The following is a 27,352-nucleotide window of genomic DNA, read 5'->3' on the forward strand; positions in this document are numbered from 1 at the left end:
GCCCCGGGCTGTGAGGATACAGAGTTAGACGGCTCCTCCCTCTAGAGCCTTCCTGTGGCTCAGTCCTTGAGGCCTTCTGCCTGTACTTGCCTCCACAGCCACCCCTGTCCCAGGGCCGCAGAGTGCCCGGTGAGCCATCAGTGTTCACGACAGGCCCTCCGTTGCCCTCTGCCCTCCTGTGTCCTGACTGGGCACCAGAGTCCAGCAGTTTTCTCAGATGCCTTTCAACACCTCGAGGCTCCCACAACTCAGTGATTTAGGCGATTATGCAAACATGGTCCGTTTTTCTCTTCACAGAGCAATTTGCTCACTGGTTACGCGTGGTGTTCCTTCGCTACCAGTGGGCCAGTGGTCACTACCAACAAGCCCTTTCTCTTCTCACATTAGCACCGGCATTCCTTTGGGGGGGAATATTTATTTTCCTCCAGGTGAGTAACTTAGGAGCAGATATCCCAGCGTTTGGAAGACTGTGGGCCCATGTGGCTTTGATGCGGGTGTTTCATCTCCTTGAGCCTCAGTCTCTCGTCTATGAAACAAGAAGTGCACCTGGGAGGAGGGGCAGGTGACGTCTGCTCTGATTTTGCTCTTATACCTGAAGGGCCTTGTTGCTGGATGTAGAATTCTGGGTTGATGGTGTAATTTTCCTTTGAACCCTTCAAGAATGTTATTTTGCCGCCTTCTGGATACCATTATTTTCTGACGAGAACTCAGCTGTCATTCTCATTTTCTGCATGTCAATGTCTTTTTTCTCTGGGTGAGTGAATCTGACCCATTCGTGGTTCTGTGACATCCTGCATTGTCACGTGGCAGACACTGGCTTATTGAGTCATGCAGCACCTCCAGAGTGATGTCATTTGTCTTACATTAGAAAATTCACATTCATTACTATCACCACCAATCTCAGCAGGAAAAAGTCTTTAACTATTGAGAAGCTGTTGAGCAGACAGTGATGGACACAAGATTCCCAAAATTCTAATTTTCACTTGAAAGCTCCAGTGCTAACAGTGGCAAGAAATACTGTCACCTATTTTCCTCAAGGGACAGGCCCACTGGTCATTTTCCAGGAAGGATCTGCCCAATATCCAATTCTGAATAGTCACAGTCTTTTTATTATTCATTTTTCAAATCAGAAAAAGATGTTCCCTGAGAAAATCAGGGCGTTCAGGTGGCCGTTGAACTCCCTATTTCTGTTCCTCCAGGCAGCCCCTCCGCACCTCCCAGTTCCTCCCGGGGTACACAAAAGAGTGTGCTCAATGGTGGAGATTTAATGCAGTTGATAATTTTCACAGCTTCATCAAGGACATTCTTCATCAAAGTGTACGTGGAGAGGGGTCATTGCTACGATCTGGTGCAGCTGCTTTATTTGCGTTAAGGTCCCCTTGTCATACGCACCTTGGCTTTTGTGCCATTCATGCAAATATGGATCAAAATAGGGTCCTGTAGACCCTCTGAAAGGGTCTTGGGGCTCCCTAGAAAACACTCTGAGCACTGCTGATGTGAAAGCACATAGAGGTATGCGTGTGTGTGGTCCTTTTCCTTTCCACCCGGTCCTCTGTTGGGCAGCTGGAGTGTCCTGCTGGTCCGCAAGGCCCTGTGGGTGCGGCCTTGCTTTGGGGCGGCTGCAGCTCTAGGTCCCAGCTGGGCTCTGAGTTCAAGCACACAGCATCTTCGGGAGCTTCTCTGCTTTTCAGCCCCTTCCACCCCCCGCCATCTGCCCAGCCTCTGCAGATATGCTACCTTTGATTTTACCAGGAGCTGAGTTGGGATGAGGGTTGGGTGCAGCTCTGGTTACACCTCATTTCCTTGGGCCTCAAAGGTCTGGAGGGTGGTTTCAGGCCTCTCTCCCTAGGTGGCCCTAGGACTGAACTCTGTCTACTGCGGGACTTGAGATATCTTCTTTCTTCCAACAAGCTTTCCCTTAGGGAACACTCAGGGGAATAGACTGAGTCTGGCTCTCAGGTTCAGAGACACACACTACCCATGCATGGTGGAAAGTACAGCCGGCTTCTTCTCATGGCCCCCTGAGCCCCGCTCTCTGGGAGGCCCACTCCTCTGCCTGACCAGACACTCTGCCTGGGCCTTGCTGGGCCTTGCATGTGCTTGTCCCTCTGGAGTCTCTCTGTCTCAAGTTTATCTTGTTGGCAATCTCAATTCCCTTGTTCCATGTAAGGAAACACATTCACATGTTCTGTGCTGTGTAAGGAAACATTCATAAGTGCTTAGGATGCAGACAGCTTTGGGGCCATTATTCTGCCAATCACACCCTCCCTTAAAGCTTTTTATATCCCTGCTCCCTGTGTTTGAATCCACAGTAATGTCTGTGCCTTGGTGCACTTGCATTTTCCCCTCAGCATTGGGTCAGTGTTTGGTGAGGAACACACCATGGTCTAGCACCACTGGAGAATTCCCCCGTGGGGCATTAGTGGGAGGAAACAAATTCGTGCCTCCTCAAGCCAGCTCCGTGGCCGGGAGGACTCTGGTTGTTGCTTCATTTCAAGTTTGTAATACGGGCAGGGAAGAGCAGCAGAACTCTGCACGGGGTGTCCTTCCACGTTCGAGGCTGGAGCTGCCACTCCCGGCTATTCTGGGCACTGGTGTAATCCAGGCTTAGCAGCGCCAGGGCTCAAAGGCTCATCTGTGTCATGGATGAAGAGCGAAAGGTATCAGGGAGTGTCCAGGACATTGGGGTGGCCAACCACACACCCTGTGAAGGGGAAGCGGTGGTCTCGTCATCCCCCGGGCTGTAAAAGCCTGGGGGATGGATCCAGCTCCCTTCGGGCTCATCCCTGCCCCAGCCAACAATGATCCTCTCAGCATGGCTGTCTCTGCACCTGCTAGGCTCTTAAGAAAGATGTGAACAGTCTATGCTCTTGTTATGTGGATATTTCTCAAACTTGTTAGAGAAGAATCTGCTGGAAGCTCATTAAATGCAGGTTCTCAGGCCCCGACCTGCTTCAGCCCTGTGGGAGGCCCTAGAATGTGGATTCCCCACCGGCTCAGGTAATGCTGATGGGAGAAGAGGTTCTCTTGGGAACTGCAGCCAACTGCATCCCAGAGCACCTCTCTCCTAAGTTGTCCCCAGTGGTGAGGCAGCTGGAGATGGAGGGAGAGAGGTCTGATTTGGTCAGGCAGGAAGGACATGCAGGCCAACCCTTCGAAGCTGACACCACTGAGAGCCCTGGTGAGGGCAGGGCTGTGAGCCAGGCTGGGGCCTTGGTGCAGCGGGGATCCCAGTTGTACCCAGGAGGCACCTGATGAGCCGGCAGCCATGTGACAGGGCAGTCTGGGGCCATGTGTGCAGTTTGCTTCAGAGCTCCCAGCAGTCGTCATGGTTTGGGGGGATTGTGGCAAGTTGCACCCCCTCTGAGCCTGCCGCCCATTTTATAAGAGCAATGACAGGAGGGCCCTGGCCAGGGAGCTCATTTGTTTAGAACAGACCCCCATCAAGGTTGTGGGTTTGATGCCCCGTTAGGGCTCATACCAGAATAAACCAATAAATGTATAAGTGATGAGAAGCAAATTAATGTTTCTCTCTGTCTCATTCTCTCCCCCTTCCTCTCTTTCTCTCTAAGATCAATCAATCAATCAATCAATCAATCAATCAATAAAAAATCAGCAACAAGAGTACAAGGCATACTGTGGGCACTGTGGAAGCAGTTTGATTATGGTCTGGTGCCTGCTGGGACTCTGCCTGGGGACCCCCTGTCTTCCCTGAGTTCCCTTGCCCCAAGGCCAACCCCATTCCAGGCCCCTTCCTCTCTGACTGGTCATCTTTGCTGCTCCTGGCCCTCCGGTGGAGGTGGACTATTTTCCAAACTTCGAGGTCAATCTCCATGGCCTCTTGAGTCTCATTCTTGGTTGTGATGGGCTATCTCCCAGGCCTCTTTGCTCCCTTGTACCCCTTTCCTTCTGTCTCGGGGGACAAAGGGCCCGCAGGCTTGGAGCCTGGAGTGTGACAGGGCAAGCTCTCGGCACCTGGCCTTCTGGCTCACACAAATGAGTTGCTGTTGACCCCTGGTGCCAGAAATGTCCGCTTGCCTTGAACCCCAGAGCTAGGCTGTCCCTGGGGGTATGCGGGTGCACAGGGCTATGGATGGCAATGGCCTGGGAGTGGGCTGACCATTTAGTACCCTCACAGGACTCTGGGTGGACGGCCTGGTTAGGAGGACATGGGGTTGAATGGTGGCCTTGAACAGGGGCCACGTGTGCAAGGAGCTGTTATATGATGTCCCTGGTCAGAGTTGGCTCCAGGGAGGTGCAATTTGTATAGTGGAAGGATTGGAATAGTGGGGTCCAGGAAGAAGCCCAGGGGTGGACAGAAGGGGCTGGCTTTGGGGATGGGCTGTAGATGGGCCATCAAGGTATGGGGAAGGGGGACTCGCTCATTTTTCTGCTGGTCCTTTCATTCCTTTGTGACTTCAGTGACTGCATGCCCCTCCCTGGTGTAAGGCCACTGGCCAGGTGCCCAGCAGGCAGTAGTCAAGGTAGATGACGCCCTTGGGGAGGGACAAGGGGATGGCAAAATAAAACCAGATTTCTAGAGTATCACTCCTATGGGGGAAATAAACAGGGTGCTAAGTAAGGCAGGTCAGGGATGATCCTTAGACTGACAGCAGTGTGACAAGAAAGGCACCCTCGGGGGGAGCAGACCAGGCTGAAGTACTGACACGAGCCGGGTGAACAGGACCGTGACGCACAGTGTGGTGAAGAGGCCTGGAGGCCCCTCCGTGTGGCAGGAACCCCCTGAAGGCTGAGCAGGGCCTGGTCGAAGCTGGGAGGAGAGCAGCGGTGGCCGGTCCGTTGGATCTGTTGTGGCTGGGGGCACAGGCGACGAAGCAGCAGTATCCTTGAGAGGTAGGGACTAGCAGACTGGCCGATAGGTTTGAAAGTGGTGATTACGAGAAGATCCAGCCCTGGCTGGTATGGCTCATTGGACTGAGTGTCAGCCTGCAAATCAAAGGGTTGCCGGTTTGATTCCCAGTCAGGGCTGGGTTACAATTGCCTGGGTTACAGGCCGGGTCCGCAGTGGGGGGTGTAGGAGAGGCAACCACACATTGATGTTTCTCTCCCTCTCTTTCTCCTTCTCTTCTCCTCTCTAATGATAAATAAATAAAATCTTAAAAAAAAAAAAGAGAGAGAGAGAATCCAGGTAAAGTTGCAGACCTGGAAGCTAGATGGTGGGAGAGGCAGATTTGGCAAAACCAAGAACTGCTGCGACAGTGAGGTGTGGGCCCTATCGGGGTGGACGGCAACTTCTGCACAGAGGCGGGGAGAAGACGCAGGTTGCCGGGGCGCTGTCTTGGACATTCAGGGCCCTTGAGGGACATCAGGGTGACATCCAGCACAGTGGGCAGACAGAGCTGGCGTTCACAAGAGGCGAGGCTGGGCTAGAGAGAGATTTAGGGGTGTGGGAATCCATGTGCACACCGGGAGGCTGGGCAGTGGGGGGTTGTGCGGCTCTGCGAGCAGTGAACTAGAGGGGTGAGGGGATGTTTGGGAGGCAGAAGCTTTGGGTTCCTGAAGAGCAGTGGGAAGGAGGCATGGGTGCCGTCCCTGGGCCATAGCTGGCACGGTGGCTGCAGTGAAGGAATCTGCAGGGTGTGGGAAACCCAGGTCTGAGGAAGGAGGTGGTGAAGATGGGCTCTGGACTGTGGATGGGTGCAGGAGGGTGCTCGGCACTACCTTGGGAGGTGGGGAGCAGTGGGGGAACCCAGGACCCATTTGTAGGACCCTTAACGAGTTGCACAGTGCTGCCCTGGAGACTCCGGCCAAGTTACCATGGGGCCCTCCCCAGGCGGGGGTGAGGGCAATCGGCAACAGGGCCCAGGACCTCCTTGGTGACAGGGCCAGTAGTTCAGGCCTGGAACAGGGGTCAAGGCCAGCTCTGTCTGCTGAACTGAGCTCTCAGAAGAGGCTGCAGGACCATCGAGCGCAGCCCTGCACACATTTACACGCGTGGGAACTGAGGCTCTTTTCTGTACAGCACTGTCTTCCACTCACATCTGCCGTTTCACTTGTCACTATGTATGTGGATGGGGTGTGGCTCTTGAGGCAAGGTGAGGATACGGATGCTGGTCTCCCTCATCTGTGAATCTGTGTTGAATTTTTCTCCCCTTTGAGCATCTGTTCCTCATAAGAAGCCATATCCCTGATGTTCGCCAGCACCCTTCTTTAAAAAAATTATTAAAAAATTTATACACTCACTGTAAATGAGTGAAACTATTAGGTTTAATTTTTTTAAAGAACTGTGTGAGGACTTCAGAGTGCCTTTCATTTATTGGTCTGACTCAGAGTTGGAGCTTCCTGAACTCTCCAAGCAAATTAATGCAGAACATTCCGAATAAGGAGCAGGGTGGAGGGTATGTGCACTTCCCCCACCCCACTCCAGGAGGGCAGGGGCCAGGTTGGTCTTTTGGAGAACAGGCATCTACAAGAAAGGGAGCTTGGCTCCCATGGGACACTCTCCCAACCCTTCCCTGAGGGTGAAGGAACCCTGATTGTCCAGCGGCCTTGGCCAAGTGACCTTGTCTGATTGAGCCCTGGTACTCAGGACTAGCTCAGAGAAAGTTCTTGCCTGTGGATGAAGTCATGGAGACTGAGTCTAGGTGGGTGGCAGGAAGCACCTCTCAAGTCAGACAAAGGTCAAAGGTCAGAGCTGCTGAGTGAAACTGTGTTTGCTACTGCTTTAAACAAAATTGGAAAGGACTGATGGTGCATTTTCGAGGAGGGACACCAGGCTGGAGGGTGCTCAGCCAGCTGCTGAATGGCAGGACCACAGCTAGACTCTTTGCTAGGGTTTGGCCAGGCACTGTCCAGTCCAGCCATGGCATGAGCACCCCTTGCAGTACCAGTAGAGCAGACTGGGGGTGCAGTGCTCCTGTCCCTCATCCCAACTGCAGCCATTATAGGTGCCATGCTACACCCAGTTCAGGATTCGTCCCCCCTGGTCCCAGGGGCCACTGTGGGCCTTGGTACCCTCTCCCTTGTGCACCTTCTTCCCTGGTGTCTGTTATCTGCTCCTCTTCTCCCACTGGCCGGGGCAGCGACAGGCTTCATCCTTCCCAAGATGCTCCCATCCCCAGAACCTTGGTGGCCTGTGACTGGACAGGTGACACCCAGGCCCCAGAACCAAGTGCAGTGGGAAGACCGCTGGGTAGGATTAAGCCCTCTGTTTTGTTACCTGGTGGCCAAACCAGAGCTTCTGGTTGGATTTGGTGGGCAGCAACAGTGGGCCTAGAAGGGCAGTACCTGTTCCCTCTGTGCCTCAAGTAGGTACAGAGCAGCTGGCAGGGCAGCAGCTCTGTGTGTGTGGTAGCATCAGACTAACCTGGGGCTCAGTTCAGTTCTTAGGGCCACTAACTGTGACTCTTTCAGGGGTCTGGTCATTCCAGACTGCAGTGGCCTGTGTGTATGCTGGAGGTGGCGTGGTGGCCTCTAAGTGCTTGGTGCATGGATTGCCCAAGATGCTGGCCAGCATGTGCCCCCACTGTGCAGGGCCCTTTGCTCAGAGAACTAGGCTGCTCCACCAGTCTACTCATCAAACTGAACTTCTTTATTAAGTGCCAAGTATCCAGGTGGGCGCTGCCATCAGCAGCCTCCTCTGCTGAGGCCTGTGCTTGGTGCGTTTCCTAGGCACCAGAGTCACCAACAGCCGGGTTCCTGGGGGTGATTGTGTCTTTATGAGCATTAGGCTGGTAGGTCCTGGCTCCTGGAGAGCAGCGGGGCGTGTAAGCGGTCTCCTGTATGTAGTGTGGCCTCCGGTCACTTCACGTGCTCGGCGGCATGTGAGGAACAGTAATACTTCTTGTGGGCAATGAAAGTGGACAGGCTGCTGAACTTGATGTTGCACAAGCGGCAATACCTGTGGTTGCTGTTGGGCAGGGGGGCTGGCGTCCCCTTACTGGGGGTCTGGACGCCCTTGTCCGAGTGGGAAGGAGGGGTTGATGGGGCCGTGGGCCGGGGACTGCTGTCAGGAGGGCCAGTGGGTGGCTCCTGGCCGTTAAGGCCATCACGGGGGGCGGCAGGCGAGGGCGTCCGGGCCTCTGCGCTGGGGCCGGTCAGGGGCTTGCCCAACAGCAGGCCATGCGCCAGGCGCAAGTGCTCGACGAGGTCCCCGCGAACCAGGCCATTCGGGGGGCAGTAGGGGCACACGACGGCGGGATCCTCCGGGGCGCGGGGGCGACGCGGTGCAGCGGGGCATGAAAACTTCTTGTGCGCTAGGTAGGCTTCGAGGCTGTGGAAGCTCACGCGGCAGGCCGTGCATTCGTGGTAATCTGCCAGGGCCGGCAGCACTGGCGTTGGGGCGGTAGAGGTCTGGCGCCGCGGCTTTTTGCTCAAATCGATGGGGCCGTCGGACTGATCCGGCCCGTTTCCGCTTCCGGGACGCGGCGAGGGCGAAGCAGGTAGCTCCAGGCCAGGAGCATGCGCTGGTGGGGCGGGGCCCGGCGCTGCCGGGGCGGGACTGACCGCTTGCAGCTCGTAGAGCTTGCGGCGCCTGCGCGTGCGCACGGGTGGCGGCGCGGGTACGGGGATGCCGGGGAGCCCAGGGGTTCCTGGGAGGGCAGCGGGGGCCGGCCGGCGTGGCGGTGGGTCGTGGCGCGAAGCGCAGTAGTAGCGCTTGTGCACTGTGTAGGTCTCGTGGCGGCTGAAGCGGATGTTGCAGGCTTCACACAGTGTCCGACGGGGGTCGTCTTCCTCGTCCGCCCCGCTGACCGGGCTCAGGCTGTCCTCACTGCCCCGGCCGCCCGTCTCGGCTTCCGGCGCGGTTGCGTCCCCCGCCTGGTCCTCGTGCGCTCGGGGTCTGGGCGAAGAGCCTGGCGCGTCGGGTTCGGCAGGTGGCGGGGCGGGGGGCGCGCGAGCAGGGGTGGGGGGCCCCTTGGGCCTGCGAGCCGCGGGTGCGTCGTCGGGCGCGCGGCGGCCGGAGCAGTAGAGGCGCTTATGTACGTAGAAGTTGCTGACGTTGTTGAAGGTGATATCGCACTCGAAGCATGTAGCGCCTTTGGGGGCCCCCGCGAGTAGGTTTGCCGGCGCCCCCGCACCCACCCCCACCTGCAGCCGGCTGTGCACCAGTTCGGACATCTTGGCCAGAATCTCCGAGGCGGGGGGCGCAGCAGGGAACTGTGGCAGGAACAGTGCACCGGGGCCTGGGCTGGAGCCGGGCGTGGGGCTGGGCAGCTCAGCCTTGACCGCTGCGGGCGTGGGGCTGGGCGGGGAGGGCGTCCGCGATGCAGGGGCTGGGGGCCCTGGCTCAACCTCGGGCTCCTCGGCCGCCTCCACCTTGATGCTCCTGGGTGCCACAGGGGGCTCACCGCTGCCCCCGTTCTGGGGGGCCGCTCTGGCCTCTCCATTGGTGGCCTCGGCCAGGGCTTTCCTGTCCAGTCCTGGTGATGGGGTGGACCCCAGGCCCACGTCAGAGGAGGCCAGGGGGCCATGAAGGGCCGTGTGCTGCTGGAATCCAGCCAGACTGTCTGCAGGAAGACCCCATGGGCCACACTTCAGGGCTGGAGCAGGACCTGCCTGGGCCAGACCTGAGGAGGGGGCAGGGTGGGAAGGGAGAGCTGGGCTGGGTAGGGGTGGTGGAGGGCCAAGGCCAAATTGACCCCCAGCTGTCTCATGGACCAGACCCCTCCCTTGTCCTCTGAGGGGCCCCCTGGGACTCACCTGGGGGGAGCTTGACTGAGGGGTGCCCAGCTCCTGGTGAGTAGATCTCAGCCTTGGAGCCTGGCTGGCAGACCATGTGGCTGGTCACCAGGTGGCTATAGAGGATGTCCCTTGTGGTGGAGATGAAGCCACAGCTGTGGCAGACACCTGCAGATGGGCTGTGATGTCAGGGCCCTGGAGCTGGTGGGCTCCACAAACACCCCTGACCTGGCCCTACTCCCTTCCCAGCCCGCTTACCGCTCAGTGTGTCTGTGTGCACCTTGAGGTGCCGCTCGCAGTTGGCCTTGGTGGTGAAGGCCGACAGGCAGATGAGACACACGAAGGGGCGCTCGCCTGGAACACAGGGCCCAGTGAGGGGCCGTAATACGGGTCATGTGTGGAGGGCTCTTCAAGCCTCTCAGGACCCCAGCCTGGGCCCAGCCCCGAGCTGACCATCCAGGCAGCCATAGATGGGCTTTGTGCCCTGGGAGCTTTGGGAGGCTATGTGGTATGGTGGGAAGACCACACAGGCCTATCTGGCTTGGGTGTAGTGGGCACACATGCGCTATCATGAAGCAGGCTGGGGTCCTGGGGGGGCGTGGAGCCTCACCACTGTGGCTGCGCATGTGGATCTCCAGCGAGCTGGCACTGGGGCAGCTTTTTCGGCACTGGGGGAAGGGGCAGATACGCTCGTTGGGGTACGGCTCCTTGGTCTTCTCATCAGTGGTGGCTGAGGCAGGGGAGCTGGCATTCTGGCGGCTGGCGCAGTAATATAGGAGGTGAGCTTGCAGGTTCCGCTCACTGCGGTACCAGATGCCACAGTCCTTGCAGGGGAATACATCTTCTGTGGGACAAGAGGTAGGTGACACCTGAGGGGACATTTGAGAAGCAGAGAGGGGCTGCCTGCAACCCAGGGTGAGACAGTGTACTCTCTGCAAAGTGAGGGCTATGCTCCTGCATCCTTCTGCTTTGAGCAGGGAAGTTGTGATCTGGCCTTTCCTCCCCATCACTGCTACTCTTTCTTATCTGTTCTTTTATAACCTGGGGTGCCCACTCTGTGGATTTCCAGGATGCTGTGGGGCCATGTGGATGGGCTCTGAGTACCGCCCAGGATGCTCTCCATGCTGCCTTCTGACAGTGAGCCCATAAGGAGATGCCATGGCCTCATGGGGTGCTCATGGGAGGAGCGTGGACACATTCATTAGTGGACACCTGCAGGAGTGGGACTCGGGTGGAGGACATGGTTATGTCATTTATTTGGTGGCAGCAGTCATGTACAGGGGAAGAAGGTAGAGAGTGTGTGCAGGTGCATGTGTGCTGGCAGGGGGGCTGTAGAGGGAGGACCTGGGTGCTGGTGGAGGATGAAACAGGTGTGTGCACGTCAACAGGGGTGTGAGTGGCCAGGTGCTTAGAGACCAGATGCATCAAAATCCCCAGGCACTTGGGCACAAGGTCGAAAGTTGAACATCGCTCTGGGTGGCTTCTGGGGTGAGGGTGGGAAGGAGGTGAGGCCAGGGGATGCAAGGAAGAGGAGTCCTTCCTGTTCCCTTGTCATCCCCCATATATCTGGGTGGTTCTACATCATTTACTGACTGAACGATCACAGTAATGAGTCCACCAAATTTACCCCAAGTAAACTGCCTCTAATTTTTCAGTTTTTGGAGTTTGGATTGCAGGGCTGACTTTGCCAGCAGGTGAGGATTTCTCTGGTGGCTGCTTCACCATTCTCTGGTTCTGTGTGTCTGTATAGCAAAATTTAAAGGAATGCTCTTCATGTCTCTGCCCCTGCTCTGCGGCCAGCTGCCCCTTGGCTGAAGGTGGCCAGGGCAGGGCTTGTACCTTAGAGGTAGAATGAAGGGCCCTGGGGTTCCTCATCATCTGGTTCCTATTTCTGCAGGTTAGGGTGTGTTTCTCAGCTTGGCTTCTCCGATGTTTGTCCCGGGTCCCTAGTGACTGTGCAGGTACTCTTCCTCCACCCAGGAGGCCACCAGGTTTCCTGCTTTTCCCACTTCTCTTAAGGAATGAGGTTTATCTGTCTGGCTGAGGTGACCACCCCTTGCACCCTATACCTACAGTTTTTCTAGCTTTGTTTCCTTCCTACCTCTGGTTTTCAAGTTCCCTTTCATTTGGGGTCTCAAGGCAGCTCTGTTCTCTATAAGCTGAAACCTTGAGCTGGGTTGGGGACCTGAGGCCACCGGTAGATTTTTTTTTTTTATATTTGCAAAGTCTGCTGCGGACTGTGCTGCTGCCCATGGTGTCAGGAGAGGGGCCAGAGCCTCAGAGATCCATTCAAGCCCTGGCCACTGCGACCCAGGAATGACTGCAGGTGGGCTGACCACCGGTCAAGTCCTGGGTGGGTGTAGCCCAGGAAGCCTGCACAAACACCTTAAGGTTGGTATTACCATTATCCCAACTTCACAGGTGAGAAAAACAGGCTGAAGGTGGTGGAGTGTCAAGAATTAAACACCAGAGTCTTTGGCAGACTTTCCCCCACCCCATGCTAGTGTCTAAAGGCCCTGTCTCTTCCTGGGTGTCTCACGCTGGCCTAGAGCTTGTGAAGCTCTGACAACCCTGAGCCCCAGCTCACGTTCCCCGTCTGCCTTTGGGTTAGGATGCTCAGAAGGGCTCTCCTCTCACCCCCCACCAGCCACGGTGCTGACTAACATCTACCTTGATGGCCACACTGAAGCGCCTGACCTCTTGCTCGCTGCCACCTCCTCACCCAGCCCAACCGTATCCGGCTGGTCCCTGTGGGCTCCAGTGTCACCTCTGGCTCTGTCTCAGCTGCACCCACTTGCATCAAGCCATCATCACCTTTGACTTACAGTTTTGCAACCCCACAGCTGCCACCCAGCAGCCAAACTGGATCACACCCTTTGCTGCTTAAAGCCTCTAGTGAGGCCTCATTGCTCCTAGAATAAATCGGTTCTTACCTGGAACCACCCTCAAAGATTGGCCACCTGCATGCCTGCTGCACTGCCAGGTTCCAGCCACAGTGACCACCTCCCGGACTGCGGTGGGTGATCAACCACTCAGCTGCTCTTTCCTGGCATGCAGGTCCAAACCTGAGTGTTCTCGTCTGAGCAGCTTTCCTGAGCACCTCAATTAAAGGAGCCCTGCCACTGCCTGACCACGCCATTGCTTTCCTTCCTGGATCTACCCTCCCCTGCAGCCGCTGCCACCACTCTCACAGCGGGCCACCACCCCATCTTGGTGGCCTTGGTGCCTCCACTGCTTGGTTCAGTGTGGATGTTAAATGAGTATTAGTGGGAAGAGTGGATCCTATTTCACTGTCATAACTCTTTGAGGGTTACTATGTGCTGGGAAGTCGGGCAGTCCCAGTGTTTAGTGGGCTGGGCCGGTGGCAATCCACATGTTAGCAGGGGCTGAGAGACAAACCTGCTCTGCCCCAAAAGGGGAGGCATGGCCTCAGGTGTGTGCTTGCTTGCTGTGCCTTTCCTAGTGCAAGACCTGAGTCCTGGGGACCTTGCTGTCTCTCTGCCCACGCTAGGCACCTGCTGCTGCCATGCCTCCCTGCAACCTGCTCAGGGTTGCCCCCTCACCATCCCTGAACCAGCCATGTCATTCATGCTCTAGCAGTAGCCTGGAGCCCCACCCCAAACCCTCTTCCTGGGGCCCTACTTTCAAGCCCAGTGTGCATACCCACTGCAGCCCACTTCCTTCTCTGCTCAGATCCCAGTGGTCACAGATCTTTGTGTTCCTGAGCACTGAGCACTACCTGCAGTCCTGTGCCTCGGGACTGGGCAGGCCCTGCTGAAAGGCAGGGCATGGGGATGGGCATACTCACTGTTGATGACTGCCGTGGCCAGGATGGATGCCATGCCAGCTTGCTGGGGCAGGAGCTGGATGTCAGTATGTGAGGGAGCCAGGCACTCAGGTTCCACTGGCTCCTTCTTCACAGGGTGGCTGGGGGTGCTGTGGGGCTCTGCTACAAGGAGTGTGCTCAGCAGTCCTCCTGCTGGCACTGGCTTGGTGAGCCTGCACCAGAGGGCTTCATCTGTAAGGGTAAGGACACCCTTGATGTCCTTACCCTTGACGACCCGAAGTTTTGAAGCCTGAGGTGGGGGGTGGGGCCAAGGCCAAGGTCAGGGAGTTGTCATGCCTGATTTACAGCTGTGGCTGGTTGGTTTCCACAAGTGGTCTTGCCTCTTTGGGGTAACTGGGTGGTGGCCTGTCCAAACCTTAGGCTTTCTTGCCCTGAGCCCATCGAGTTGGAGGGCCCCGAGTGTGGCCAGCAGAACTGCCCTGTTTTCCAGAAGAGGGATGGCATGTGGGACAGGTGGCAGAGTGCCTGGGCAGGACCTGGTAGCCACTGGGACCTGCCTGCCTGGTCCATTCAACTCTGCTGGTGCACTTTTCCCAACATGGCCTGCAGGGGGCAGCCTTGGCTAACAGGACCCCAGTGAGCTACCCAAGGGTCCCCGTTTCACTAGCCGCAAGGACCCTGGTTCTGTGTGGGCAGACACAGGTGGCTGGAGCCCTGCTGATCAGACTAGAAGGAAGGGTGAGCCAGGCAGTGCTAACTGGCCTATACCCTGGCTTGGTGTATAATCTCATGGATGACTACTTGCTGCCAATACCCACCCCTCCAGCTGCTTTCTGGGTCCTTAGACTACTCCTTGATGGGGAGGAGGGGCCAGGGATCTCACCTACTGTGGGTGGGAAAACTGAGGTACACAGGATGAAGCATTGGGCCAGGTACATGGGGCTGGCAGGGCAGACTGGAAAGCCCAGGTCCTCACGTGCTGAGCCCAGCACCTGTTCGTACCGCAGCCAAGCCCTGGCAACCCCCAGGTGGGAAGAGACTGGGCCGAGGAGCCTGTCAGAAGGCCACTGTCTGGAAACCAGAGCCACCCTCAGGATGGAGCATTGCCTGCTCTGGAGAGTTTAGCCAAATGTGCTGTGTGCGCAGGCGGTGGTGAAAGTGAGGCCTCCCAGGATGTTTTAGCAAAGCAGAGCTCCCTTGCAGGGGAGTGGGGTGGGTTTCCGGTGGTCAGTAGGCCCACAGCCCTCCTGGGTGGCTACGTGGGAAAGGGCCCTGCTTGTCTGTAGAAGTTGTCACATGTCTGTCTCCACATCCTCCCCTTATTTGTATTGGGGGAGGGGGTTTCCACACCATCTTGATACTCATACACTGGAAAGCCCATGCTGTACTTTCCTTAGGAAGTAAGACCACTCAGGGCAGGCAGGGCCATGGTGATGGAGACGGAAGCACGTGTATCTGAGTGGCCTGAACTCTGAATTGAGGTGAGGGGGCAAGGACTCCCACCTTGTTCTTCCTTTGACTCACCCGGGTCCTCCCTCTTGGACCCCTTTTCCAAAAGGGGCAGAGAGGCAGGCGTGGGTCAGAGTGTACAGGCCCTGGCCCACTCGGCACCTGTTGCTGGGCCCAGGTCCTGGCCTTCCTGGCCTGGGTTCCTTCGCTGCACTGGTGGTATCCCAGGGGCCTTCAGAGTGGTCCTGGCTTCCTGAGACCCTGCTTCCCCATCCTAGGCCAGACAAGTGCCCACCCCCAGATGGGCATTAATTGGATGGTAGGAGTGTGGTGGCCAGTCCCTTGGCCTGATTCAAAACAGGCTGGTTTCCCTTTAAGGGCCAGCCCAGGGAGAGCCGAAGGACCTCCACCTTCCGGAAGGCTGAGAGGGAAGTGCCAGATACCAACCCTTCCTGTGGATCTCCACATTGGCCTCAGCCTCCGTCAGGACCCGGGGCAGTGTCCTCAGCCAGCAGGCCTCATCCTCCAGTAGCAGCATCAGGGTGGGGCTCTGGGGGGGTCAGAAAGGAGGGGTCAGCAAGGACACGTCAGGGGGAAAGCACATCTGGGGGTCCCTACAGGGAGACCACCTGGTGGATGGCAGGCTGTGGGCCTGCTCCTTGTCAAATGCTGGATTCTCACAGGAACTGAGACCCAGAGAGATCGTGCAACATAACCCAAGGTCATGCAGCCAGCCAGTGGCTGAGAGGGGACTCACATCCAGACCTGTGTTCTCTCCTCACTGCCCCCTGCCACCTTAGCAGGCCATTGGGTGCTACGGTGGGTTCCTAGGGTGCCCAGGGGGGCACAGGCTCCTCCCATGAGGACCCCCAGGGCCTCTGTGGGCCAAGGCTAAGATTGGTCCTGAGGAGATGGCATGTCCTGACAAGAGGGGCTTCCACGTCCTCCCAGACAGTGGGGCTCCCCTCCCCCATCGCACAGCAGGGCAGGCCAACTTTTGCTCAGACCAACCTGGGACCAGAAGGTGGTAGACATTTGAAGGACACCTGCCTGGGCCCAGCGGCTCACTGAGGTCCCCAGGCAGTGTCCCCATGCTGAGGCTGGCTCAGCACCCGGTCCCTTCCTTGTGGCTCCCAGAGACTAGCCCCTTGCCCCCCTGGCTGTGGGCCAGCCTGGAGAGTAGGCAGTGTTCTCCCATCTCACAGGTGAGGAAACTGAGGCACGGGGAGGGCAGGAGGCAGGGGAGAGACAGCTGGCACCGGCACCTTGCCCAGCAGTGCATGTGCTCTTTTCCAGCTGGGTCTGGAAGCCAGCCTTCACAGCGCCCGGGAGGAAAGAGTGCTCTGGTCAGGCCCTCTGAGCGGGGCGGCCTGACTTCCGGAGCCCCGCAGAGTGGAGGGAACACTCGTCCTCTGTCCCAGTGCAGTGTGGTGCCTAGAGGTGGTTGGCTAGGGATGGGCTGCCTAGAGCCCGGCACCGGCCCAGCTGCTGGTTACACTTGGGGTTGTGGCACAGATCTACAGTTGACTGGTGGACAGGGCAGAACCATGGCCCTTTGTGTCCAAGGTTGAGGCGACCACCGCTGCTCTTTGGGCTTCAGCCCCAGCACCGGGCCCAGGTTGTGGGCTCCTCTGCCTGGAGGTACCTAAGCTCAGCAGCTGAGTCCCGTGTGAAAAGGTATGGTGCACATCACTTGGGTGTTTTGTTTTCTGCAAATAAATGCTTTTTATTTAGAAATGTGGCACATCAGGACCTTTAACTGAAGAACCAGTGTCACTTGCTCTCACCAGGAAATGCTACCCCACCTATATGGGGGTGGTTTTGTTGCATGGCAGCTGGTGGGGATGCTGCCATGTGGGACAGCTAGGGCTGGGGATGGTGTGTGGGGTGTCCTCTGACGTCCCGCCGGGTTGGAGCCCAAGGCACTCTCCCGGGCTTTGGCTGTGAGGGCGACAGGGGCTCCAGAGCTGAGCGTTGGGGTCATGTCTAAGCTTGACCTCCATCACTGTGACCTTGGGCAAGGGATCACCCCTCAACAGCCCCTTTGACCACCTCTGCATCTCGTCCCCATCCTGTGGCAGACTTGGGGGTCAGGCCAGTATGCTGGGCACTCCCAGTAACACTCCCAACCATGTTGGGGCACCTTGGCCATTGAAGAAGCTATGTGGCTCCGTCACGGAACAGGCGAGCAGAGTATAGCTGGCCAGTGGGTCAGGGAGAGCCCCACCCATCCCACTACCACGCAGCCCTCCCTGGGCCTTGGCATCTCTCTGCAAACAGGTGATGGATGCCCTTCCTGGTTGGAACTGTGGCCCGAGCCTACGTGTTCACTCTGGACCCATTCTCGTCCTGCCACGTGCTTGCAAGGCATATCTCATCTTTGGCTCTTTGACTCAGTGTCTCCTAGGACATTGGGAAGAAGCAGTCTATGTGAAGCCCTCCTGTGAACAGTGCCTGTCTGGTGTGCGAGCAGCACTTGACCAGCCCCTGCCACCAACACCCTTGCTTTTGCATTCCCTTTGGTCAGGACACACCAGGCAGGGGCTGTGCCTTTGGACCCAGGAGGCTGGTGTCCATGGAGCACCAGGCCAGGTGAATACCAACTGTGGGCATCTCCACCAAGGAGCCTGCTTTGGGGCAGGTGGCTCTCTGCTTTTAGTAAACACCTGGTGATTGTAATATTGCAGAGCAGGGGGTGGAAGCTGGGTGCCAGCTGGTGGGTGCCAGCTGGGGGTTCCCCGCCGGCTGGGAGGTCTACTGAGGCCACAGTGGTGGGTCAGGCCTGGGGCAAAGTGGAACTAGTGGGGGGTGGCTGGTGCAGGGGTGGGCAAACCAACGTGGCTAGCAGCAAGGCAGAGGCTGGGCCTCCTGTCTCTAATGAATATTAATGAGCAGAGTAGGGTGAAAAAAATTAATCTGCCTGATCCTCTGATGGGTGCTGCGGTAACGATATGAAATCTAATTATTCGTCCCAATATTTCTAAACCCTCAAACTGAGACTGACAGCCTCCTGGTCGGTTCAATGCTTATCATTCTCAGGAGTGCGTGTTCACAGCATGATAAAAACCCTGGCTCTCAGCTTTGCTGACGCTGCAGAACCCCTACTTTTCTGTGTGCATTCTAAGCCAACAGAAGGCAGGGGCGCCATGTCCCTGGTCAGCTCTGTGCCTTCTCCTTGGAGTGGCCCATCTCTGTGTCTTGATGGGTACTTGGCGGTCCCCTGGGTGGGTGAGGTGACAGTCCCTGTCTGGGGGGGGGCGGCAGGTGAGGAAGGAGGAGACACGGGGGCCTTAAGGGGGCCCTGTATTACACCCCACACCTGATTTCCAGGAGGAAATGGGTCAGGAGATCTGGAGCTTTATGACTGACTTTCAGCCCATATTCTCTCAGCCCTTAACACTGGGGTGGGCTATCCCTCCCCTCCCCCTTAGATGGGGAAAAGCTGGAAAAGGGTGAGGCACAGCTGCCTGAGGCATCACAGGCCTGCACTTGGCCCCTTGGGGTACAGGGGCCACCATACCCTGGCTCCTGGGGAGTGTAGCTCGGCCTTGCCAAGCCCGCCCCTACCCTGCCCCCAGACAGCTTTAAGCCAGCATCCCCACGTCTGCTGGCTGCAGCCTGAGGCCACCTCTGCCCTCAGGGGCGTGTCGAGCCCCGGGGGATAAGGACATTTCATGAGGAGATTTCAATCTCTGCCTCTGCTGCGGAGGGGCTGGCACGCCATGGGGTTGCTCCATGTTATTCTCTTTCCTTTTTCCCTACTACTTTCTCCCCAATTCCGAGAAGCCTAGGGAACAGAAGCCCTTTTCTCTTGTGGTGAAGGCGCTGGGCCAAGGCAAGCCCCCTCTGCCCTGCCTATGGGCAGTGGGGTGCAAACTTGGGAGGGGCTACTCATAACCCCCCACCTTGCCCTGGCCCTTCTGCCAAAACTAGCAGTCACATGTGTCACCAGCTACTCTCCCTCCTTGGGTGCCCCCCGGCTTGGTGCGCAGTCTGGGTCCAGCTCACTGGACAGGCCTGGTCAGGAGTAAGCGAGAAGCCCTGCCTGACCTGCCTACAGCCCCTCAGAGTTGTCCCGGTCCCTCCCTCCTGGCTCTAGGCTGGCCCCACCCAGCCCCAGGATAACGGGCGGCCACTTTAAATTCTCTGGGTGCGTTTGAGAATGCTCCTTGTTTCCCAACAAAGAGGTCAGTGTCTGGATTCTCTGCCCGCTGATAACCATCGGAAACCCTATCTCCACCGCATCCGCTGTGACAACTTTATCTGAGGCTGTTCCCAAACCTCACCGTGCTTCTCATGAAGCCGCTTGGAAGGAGAGGTGGGGGCCCTGTCCTGGGGGAAAGTGGCCTGGCACAGGGAGCAGATGGCCCTGCGGAAGGTCGGCAGGGCCACAGGGCCTCCCCCGGGTTACTGCAGGCAGGGGTGGGGGAGGGCAGGTCTGGGGCAGGCCCAGATGGGCTCTGACTGGGGCCCCCAACTTCTGTTCTTCAGCCCATCCTTCGAAGCGCCACCCATTTCCACCTACCCTCACCCCTACGCTCACCTTGCCAGAGGCAATGGCCTTTCACTCCTCAGGCCCCTTCTACCTCTTCGAACCTTGTGAAGAACCCATTTCACAGGAGAGGAAACTGATGCCCACAGAGGTGAATGGTGTCCAAGACCACGGGATGTGGCTTTGTGTACACAGGACCGGAACCCGGGTCTGCATGATCTCCACTGAATCACTGCATCCTGTTCATTCATTCAGTCACTCATTCAAAACCAGTCCCAGAGGGTGTGCTCTGTGCCAGGTGCGGGGATGCCGTGAACAGAACGTGCAGCCCCTGATGTCCCAGCACGGATGATGAAGTGGAGAGGCCGGCAAGAGACGAGCTGCGGGGGCTGGGGGGGAGTGCCGGGGACACGGGACGGGTCTGAGCTGGGCTGAGGCCCGGCGGGGCGTGGGCAGCCATAGCTGAGGCGGTGGGGCGAGGCCTGGAGGGGTGAGCGGGGCACCGTGTGGGCATGAGTGGAAAGGAAACATGGTGGGGGTGGGGGAGACAATAGGGAGGAAGAGATGGCACGGGGGAGGACCCTGTGGCCCCCAGCTCTTCTCCTCAGGGTGGCCCTAGGGCGCAGGCAGGGAGCAGGTCATTAGGGTGGGCCTGGTGCCCTGGCCCCAGGGGAGGGGTGGCCAGGGCTGAGGAGAAGGGGTCTCTCCCAGCTCTCAGCACGGGTCTTTCTGGTGTGGTGGGAGAGGTCCTGAGTGCCTGACACTGGTTGAGTCCTCCTCCTGGGTCTCCAGGAAGCCAGTCTGGGTTGACCCTCTAGCTGTGGCCCCTTGATGCCGATAGCTCCTCCCTCACCCCATGGCACTTGCCCAGCTCCCACAACTTCAGGCAGGGAAACCGATGCATGGAGAGGAAAGGTGCCAGGGACCCAGGAAGGCCAGCAGCAGGTCTGCTGTCTGTGGCTTGTCCCCAGAAGGACACCCACACTGTTCTGTTCCCTACCCTGGCACTCCAGCCAAGCCCAGACCTGGGCACCCTCAGGGGCTATCCCACAGAGGGCCAGGGGCCCATCTGGCCTGGCCCTGCCTCTGCCAATTGCTAGCTCTGTGGAGCAGGCTGAATGTTGCCCCCAAAGATGTCCACCAAAACCTGAGTATGACCTTGTTTTGGAAAAGGATCTTTGCAGATATGATTAAATTCAGGGTAGCCCAGACGGAACCATCCTAGATTAGCCAGGTGGCTCCTAAATCCAATGGCAAGGAGAGGAGGCAGAGGTGGGACTAATGCATCTCTGATTCAGGGACCCCCCAGGATCACCAGCAGCCGCCAGAAGCTGGGGAGAGGCCTGGAATGCACTCTCCTTCAGAGACGCCAGGAGAAACCAGCCCCGCCCACACCTGGCCTCCAAACTGGGAGGGAAGGAATTCTGCTTCAGACACCAGGTTGCAGCACTTTGTTACAGTAGCCAAAGGAAGCCTACATTCTGGGGTCCTCTCTGAGCCTCAGTTTCCCCATCTGTACAGTAGGGTTAGTTGGAACAGCTACCTCAAGACCAAGATGAGTTGACAGCATCAGGGGGGAGCTCTAGCCCAGGGCCTGCTGGGGAATAAGCACCATGGTCCTAGTGACCTGTTGGCATCCCAGGGTCTGGGCTGATGTGGGAGGGGGAGGGAACCACAGCCTCAGGGCGCTTCCTGGGAGGTCCCATGGGGCTGCTGGGTCCACTGCACAGAGGACATTAGGCCAGGATGGTTGGAAGAGGCCCCTGGGAGCACCAGGGGCAAGGACGGCACACAGGGCTGTTCAGTAAGGAGGCAGTGCTGGGGCAGGGGCGTGGGGAGGCACAGCTGGCAGACCAGCTCCAGCGCTGCCTGGCCGAGCCTGGACCGTAGTGGGTAGAAACCACGTGCTGTGAGTCCACAGCATGTCCTGTGTCACTCTCACTTTCCAGGTATGAATGTGGAGGCTGGACAGCTGCAGCCAGCAGCACCTGGTGCTGTGGGGAAGAGGCTGCCCTGAAATGCTCAGACACATTTCAGCAGGTGAGCAAAGCAAGACGCCGGGCAGCTTGCAGTGCATCCCCACTTGGGTAAAGAACTCGCGGCACCCCACACCTGGGCTGGGTGTCCCAGAAGTCACGGGGAAAGCAGTGCAGTGATGGGTGGGGTGGGAGTATTCTTCTCTATTACAAACAAATGTAAATTAGAATCAAAGAAGGAGAGAGGGGCATCATCGGAGTGTATCTGGGCGTCCTGCCTCAGCTCCCCTTGTCCCCCGAAAGGCTCCTGGCCAGTGCTAGCCCTACTGTGGGGTTTGCCTCTGCTGTGGCAGTGACCCCAGCCTTTGAGGCTTCCTGCACAGAGAGCTGCTCAGAGCTCAGGGCCCGGCCCTGTCTTCATCTCCAGGTGAAGGACCAAGGAGGCTTACCCTCTACACTGATTGCTGGACAAAGGCTCACCTGGGGCCACAGTGGAGGTCAGGTCCCAGGGGTTTTGTTTCAACCTCTTATGCAGGGCCTTTCCCCACTGAACCTGTTGCCCTGCTTGGCAGTCTCAATTGAGTCCCTCCCAGTCTCAATGATGTTACAATGGCTTTAGGGCTAAAGTAGGGGAGCCCTGGGGGTACAAATGGACAGAAAGACAGGCCAAGCCAGTGTGGGCCAAGCTGGGGGTGAAAACTTGTTCCTTCATTTGCTCGCATGCCTATCCATCCATCCATTCATTCATCAATCCATTGGTCCATCTACTCATCCATCCATCCATCCATCCTCCATCCACCTTGAACACTTTTTCTGTGGCTGGGCCTCCGAGCCCTGTTTCCAACAGTGGAAGCTGCTACTGGACCAGGGAGGGACCCACCGAGGGAATGCAGCAGGCTGGTGCCGGAACCGTCTCTCAGCCACCGCCAGGCTCTGTGCCCTCTGAGTCCTTTCCGAAGCTCCCACCCACAGCACCCAGCTACCCGGTCCCTCCTTCAGCCTGCAAGAAGCTCTCCCCACCACCAGCAGGAAAGGGTAGCCACACCCCACCGGTGCCCCTCCTCCTGCCCCTCCTCCTTCTCAAAGAGTGAGTACGGCCTGGTGGCTGATAGGACGATCTGGGGCAGGAGGTGCTCGAGGTAGAGAACTGGGACCCCTCAGCTGAGCTTGATAAGAGGCCCACTGAAATGTTAGCAAAAATATTTAGACAATAAGTGAAGTATCAGAAAAGCACATGTATCTTTAAGAAATCAATCATCTTGTACGGTGCGTCTGGACACTCGGCGCCAAGGCAGAGATAGCGCCTGCTGGGAAGATAAGGGTTAATCAAGGATTTAATTCTGTAGGAGATAAAGCTGCGGGGAAGAGCAGGCAGGGCTCCTTCCTCCCCAGGCTCCTCCGCAAGAGCCTCAAAGGTTGTTGGCTTCTCTGGTGCTCGCTCCCTCAGCATTATCTCTCTGCCTGGAGAGCGTTTCCAGCCTTGTGCCAAGTCTCCCCAGGCTGACCTGTGCCCCAGGCTCGAGGAGGACAAAACCCCCATGGGGAGGTGGGGGCCCCGGGGGGCCAGGGAGGCCTGGGCTGGTGCCTGTGTCTCCAGCCCCTCAGCCCTGTCCGGTGGAGCCTGCAGGAGTCTTTGGGGTTGGGCAGACAGTTCTCCCTCTGCTACTTGATCTGGATGGCTTTGCAAAGGGGCTGGCCATGTGTAAGCACGAGCACACACGTGTATATCTTGGAAGGGGCCAATTATCTCCAGGAGGGACCAGAGGAGAGACATGCAGATCCCACTTAGAACATTCTGAGACCCCCACCCCTCAGCTACCTGCCTTTGTCCTGTCACTGCTCACAGGTTTTCTTGACACTTGGGAGAGTTTGGAAACCAGGGCCCCAGAGCTCCCAGCCCACCCTTTCCTCCTTCCGACGGTTAACTGCCCCCCGACAGCCTACCCTCAGAACAGTCAACTGCTACTTGAATGCCTCCAGTGACAGGAAGTTCACTGCCTCCAGAGACTGCTGTAAACAACATAGCCTCCATCCCACAGTGGAGCCAAAATCCGGCTCCTTCCACAAAGCCAAAATCCATCTTGGAGCTTCCACTATTTCCTCCCGGCCTGGGGCCACAGGACAAGATCATCCCAGCTGCAGGCCTGCTGGCTCCGGTGCCTGCGGGCCCTGCCCTGTGGTAGGCACTACTCGTTTTGACCAGCCCAGCTGCCCTGGGAGGCAGGCATGCCGCTGGCTTCTCCACTTTGCAGACAAGCTGCAGCTCCTCTGAGCAGAGGCGGGGGGTTCTGCAGGCTCAGTCCTCAAGGACTCTTCAGGACTTCCTATGTCCCCCCGAGGTCCCAAATGGTGAGGAAACAGAAGCTCAGAGAGGTCAGATGCCTGTCTGGGAGCACACAGCAAAACAGCCCTGAGGTAGGAGACCCTGGGATCTGGATCCTGTGCCACAAAGGTGGGTGCCCTTGCTCCTGTACCAGCCTCCCACTGACTCACTGGGTGGCCTGGGCCAGTGCCTGCCTCTCTGTGCCTGGCTGCTCAGCTGTGACGGCCACTGTGGGCAGTCCAGGGGGGGCGGGGCTCAGCAAGGCTGCACATTTGGACCCCGGGAGACTTCTCCAATCTCCTGAGGCCCAGACCCAAGCCCAGAGATTCTGACACAGAGATTCTGGACTGTATGACCCACAGCCCAGGTTTTATGGTCCATGGCAGTGGCTAGGAGTTATAAATGCTGGCCCAAGGGTCTGCAGCTGGGGATTCTGCCTGCAGTCCTATTGGCCCTCAACACTACTGCAGGCTGAGTCCCTGGGACCCTGGTCTCTGCAGCTGAGAAACGGGAGCTCTAACTGCCAGGTTGGAGCTTTCAGGATAGCACTTAACCTCTAGTGCTGGTGGGGGTAGGGGAGAAACCCACCCAACAAACCCACCGCTGCTTGATGACTACATGCAGGCTGATTGGAGGCTGACACCTGGGGTCTTAGGACCAGGAGACCCAGCATTGCAGGGCACCCACCTGCTAGTATGTACCTTCGATCAAGCCATACCTGAATGCCACATCAGGAATCAAAAAGGACCACGGCCATTGCTATGGCTGCACAATTGGAGCATCTGAGCCTGGGCTTGAGAGGACCAATCTGGCACACCACCTGGCCTCCCAGGCAAGGACCCTGAGGACAAGGTGGTGTCGTTTCCTGAACACTCATCATTTCACAGGCCTCTCCCAGTTACCATGATACTATATGCTGCTTACTTGCTGTCTCATACTTACTCATAATTGATGCCCTTTTTTAATTGAAATGTATTTTATAAAGAGCCTTTGTATTGCCTGTAAGAGGATGCCGGACCGACCTGACATGAATAGGAGGGGGCAGTTTAAAAGTAACACCGAGACAACGATGACTTGGAGGCATTCTCATCTAGGGAAAGGGTGCCGCCCAGGTGGGGCTTCTGAGTCCGAGAGGGAGGTTAGCAAGTGCCGAGGAGGCGCTGCTGACACAAGCGCCCTCTCCTTGTCCTCAGAAGGACCCACAGAGACAAAGTCAGAACAAATCTCTCACTTTCTGCTTCAGCTGTCCCCAAGTGCCCAGAAGACCACCGTTTCCCACTGGGGGGCCCTGTCCATAAAGTGCTGGGGGGGGGCGGGGGGGACATTCCTGACTCCCTCCTCAGACGCATGCAAGGTCCAGCCCCACTCTTCAGCTCCCTGGTGCTTCCTCCCCTCGGAAGCTCTTCTTCTCTGCCTCACCAACATCTATTCATCTGTTAAGGGCCCACTTGAAAGACCCTCCCTCAGCCCTGAGTTGGTTGGGCATTGTCTCACAAAGCAAAAGGTCACTGGTTCGATTCCTGGCCAGGGCACATACCTGGGCTGCAGGTTTGGTCCCCGGTTGGGTATGTATGAAAGGCAACTGATTGATGTTTCTCTCTCAAATTGATGTTTCTCTCCCCCTCTTTCTCCCTCCCTTCCTCTCTCTTTAAAAATAAACCAATAAAATCTTTTAAAAAGCCCTCGTCAGGAAGTCCTCCCTGTGTCACCGAAGGTCCCATAGGCCCTGCACCACCTCCTCCAGGAAGCCCTCCTTGTACTCCCAGGCAGTTAACCCTCCCTGCCCCAATACCCACCTAGTCCCAATACCCACATCTTCTGATGTGTTTCACATGTAATAGTGGGGGCTCCTGAGCTGGGGTCTACCCCTGACCTGGTTTGGGAGGGTCAAAGAGGCCTGTGCCCTGGGTGGGAGGCTGCCCTGGCCACTACTCTGCAACTGGTGGGTGGTCTAGCCATGGTTGGGGCTCCTTACCGGTTCTGCCTGCCTGGGGGATGAGGCTGTGCTCTGGATGCTTCCGCGGAATGGGCCCCAGGACAGGCCCTCAGCAAGGCTGCGTCGAGCCCGCACGCACCTCTGCCCATCCTGCAGGACTTCCTCCAGCTCGTCTGCGGGGAGAGACATCGGGTGTGAGGAGCGCCCGCTACGGTGACCACCCAGCCCTGCTGCCTGCGCAGGTCTAGCCTACCTCTGCAGCCCCAGTCCCCAGGAGCAGTCAGGTGGCTGCAGGGCAAAGGGGGCAGCGCTGCCCTATGGGCCTGGGCCTGAGGTACAGGAACGGTAGCTGGTGCCCAGCTCTGGGGGCCGGGCCAGCCCCTCTGGTGGATCTTTCCTGAAGACCGAGGGCTGCAGAGATAGGACAATGAGGGGTGCCTGCAGCTGGATTTGAGTAGGCAGGTGCATAGCTTGGGGTCCACAGCTGTGCTATCAGGGACATGTGTGGCCTGGGAACCATAACCACTGTGCCAGTAACACACATGGCCTGGGGACCACAGCTGCCGTGTCAGAGTAGCACTGGCAAAGTTGCTTGTGCCCAGGATGCACGCATGGAGCCAGGGCACCCCTGCTGCCTAGGCTGGGACGGGTGGAGCAGAGGATGATGACGTTACGAGACCCATCTCCACCCCCTCCGCACTGTCCTCCCAGCCCCTTCCCATTGGTGAGTCCCTGAATCTGCACAACGGGCCTGTGAAGGCAGCTGTGGGAACGCTGAGCCTTGCTTTCTGCACCTATAAGATTGGATCCCCAGTACTTCCTACTTCCCTGGGTGGTGTGAGGATTGAATGAATTCGCCGCCTAGCCTGCTTAGTGCAGCGTTTGGTGGGGTGGCTGAGGTGCAGAGCCGAGCCCTCCTTACAAGGCCCTCGGCAAGGCCAGAATCTCCACCTGGGTTGTTGAGCTTGGCTCCATTTACTCTCTGAAGATCAGCTGGGACCCCAGAATGCTGTCGACCCCGTGTGGCCTTCAGGACCCCTGCCCCCTCTCTGGAAGGGCTGGACCCTGAGTCTTCCTCAGGTCTTGGGCCCACCGTGGCCTCTCTAAGGGCTTGTCTCCTAGCTGAGTGTATAAGGGGCCAGGGGGCTGAGGCTTCCCATGCCATGGGCAGGGCCACACTCTCTGGGCTCTGCCAGCTTATGTGGCCTTGGCCATGACTCCGTGGCATGGCTAGAGTAATAGCATCTGCTGTAGAGCCAGCATTCTGCTCTGTTTACACAGACGGACCAGCCTCAGTGGTGAGCCCCTGTGATGGTCACCCTCACAGGGCAGGGCCTCAGGCTTGGGCAGGGTCTACAGTTAGGCTCCTGGGTTCAGCCCACGCCTGCCACACTATCCACATAACCTTGTTTCGTGGGCTGAATGGTGGCCCCCAAGAGATACGTCTACCTAGAACCTGGGATTATGCCCTTATTTAGAAAAAGGGTCCTTGCTGACGTTATCAAGTTAGGGTCTCCAGATGAGACCATCACGGATCACCCAGTGGGCTCTCAGTCCAATGACAAAGGTTCTTGTAAGGAGAGACACAGAGAGGAGAGACTCCAGGAAAAGGCCGTATGAAGACAGAGGCAGAGATGAAGCGGTGTGGCCAGGAGGAAGCTGCGCCTGGGGCCCGGGGAGGTGGGGGAGGCAGGGACGGCCCTCCCCTGGAGCCTCCAGAGGGAGCGCAGCCCTGTTGACACCTGGCTCC

At 57.7% G+C, this 27,352-nt stretch overlaps 2 protein-coding genes across 9 annotated transcripts in view; one reads left to right on the forward strand and one right to left on the reverse strand.

Annotated features, from left to right (window-relative positions):
- Positions 1 to 7,529: 7,529 nt before the first annotated feature.
- The window catches only part of ZFPM1 (zinc finger protein, FOG family member 1), a 74,863-nt gene continuing 55,040 nt past the window's right edge, over positions 7,530 to 27,352 (reverse strand). For 4 of the 7 annotated variants that reach the window (XM_053666594.1, XM_037142353.2, XM_037142352.2 and 1 more), the window contains 7 exons: positions 25,642 to 25,775; positions 15,323 to 15,425; positions 13,448 to 13,657; positions 10,250 to 10,483; positions 9,898 to 9,993; positions 9,661 to 9,807; positions 7,530 to 9,527 (listed from right to left, as the gene is read on the reverse strand). In XM_053666594.1, the coding sequence (XP_053522569.1) occupies positions 7,762 to 9,527; positions 9,661 to 9,807; positions 9,898 to 9,993; positions 10,250 to 10,483; positions 13,448 to 13,657; positions 15,323 to 15,425; positions 25,642 to 25,775 (2,690 nt within the window). In that variant the 3' untranslated portion in view covers positions 7,530 to 7,761. The remainder of the gene's footprint in view (positions 9,528 to 9,660; positions 9,808 to 9,897; positions 9,994 to 10,249; positions 10,484 to 13,447; positions 13,658 to 15,322; positions 15,426 to 25,641; positions 25,776 to 27,352) is intronic. The other 3 variants (XM_037142355.2, XM_037142351.2, XM_037142354.2) reach the window with 2 other exon arrangements.
- On the forward strand, positions 20,708 to 23,895 carry LOC128627636 (uncharacterized). 2 transcript variants are annotated; one of them, XM_053666596.1, is made up of 4 exons: positions 20,708 to 20,807; positions 21,317 to 21,407; positions 23,190 to 23,522; positions 23,683 to 23,895. In XM_053666596.1, the coding sequence occupies exons 1-4, from the start codon at positions 20,716 to 20,718 to the stop codon at positions 23,755 to 23,757; spliced, it is 591 nt and encodes a 196-aa protein (XP_053522571.1). In that variant the 5' UTR covers positions 20,708 to 20,715; the 3' UTR covers positions 23,758 to 23,895. The 2 variants fall into 2 exon arrangements, with proteins under 2 accessions (XP_053522571.1, XP_053522570.1); XM_053666595.1 differs by having other exon boundaries at positions 23,190 to 23,895.

This window comes from Artibeus jamaicensis, unplaced genomic scaffold (assembly GCF_021234435.1).
Source record: "Artibeus jamaicensis isolate MK-2021 breed Jamaican fruit bat unplaced genomic scaffold, CSHL_Jam_final contig_464, whole genome shotgun sequence".
Taxonomy (NCBI): Eukaryota; Metazoa; Chordata; class Mammalia; order Chiroptera; family Phyllostomidae; genus Artibeus; species Artibeus jamaicensis.

What these genes read in the sequence shown, in the direction of transcription:
- LOC128627636 (XM_053666595.1), top strand. Translation starts at nt 20,716, where the DNA reads ATGCACTCTCCTTCAGAGACGCCAGGAGAAACCAGCCCCGCCCACACC. An exon ending in AATTCTGCTTCAGACACCAG is followed by an intron (nt 20,808 to 21,316) that starts GTTGCAGCACTT and finishes CTCACTTTCCAG; the next exon opens with GTATGAATGTGGAGGCTGGA. An exon ending in GCTCAGACACATTTCAGCAG is followed by an intron (nt 21,408 to 23,189) that starts GTGAGCAAAGCA and finishes CACTGCTCACAG; the next exon opens with GTTTTCTTGACACTTGGGAG.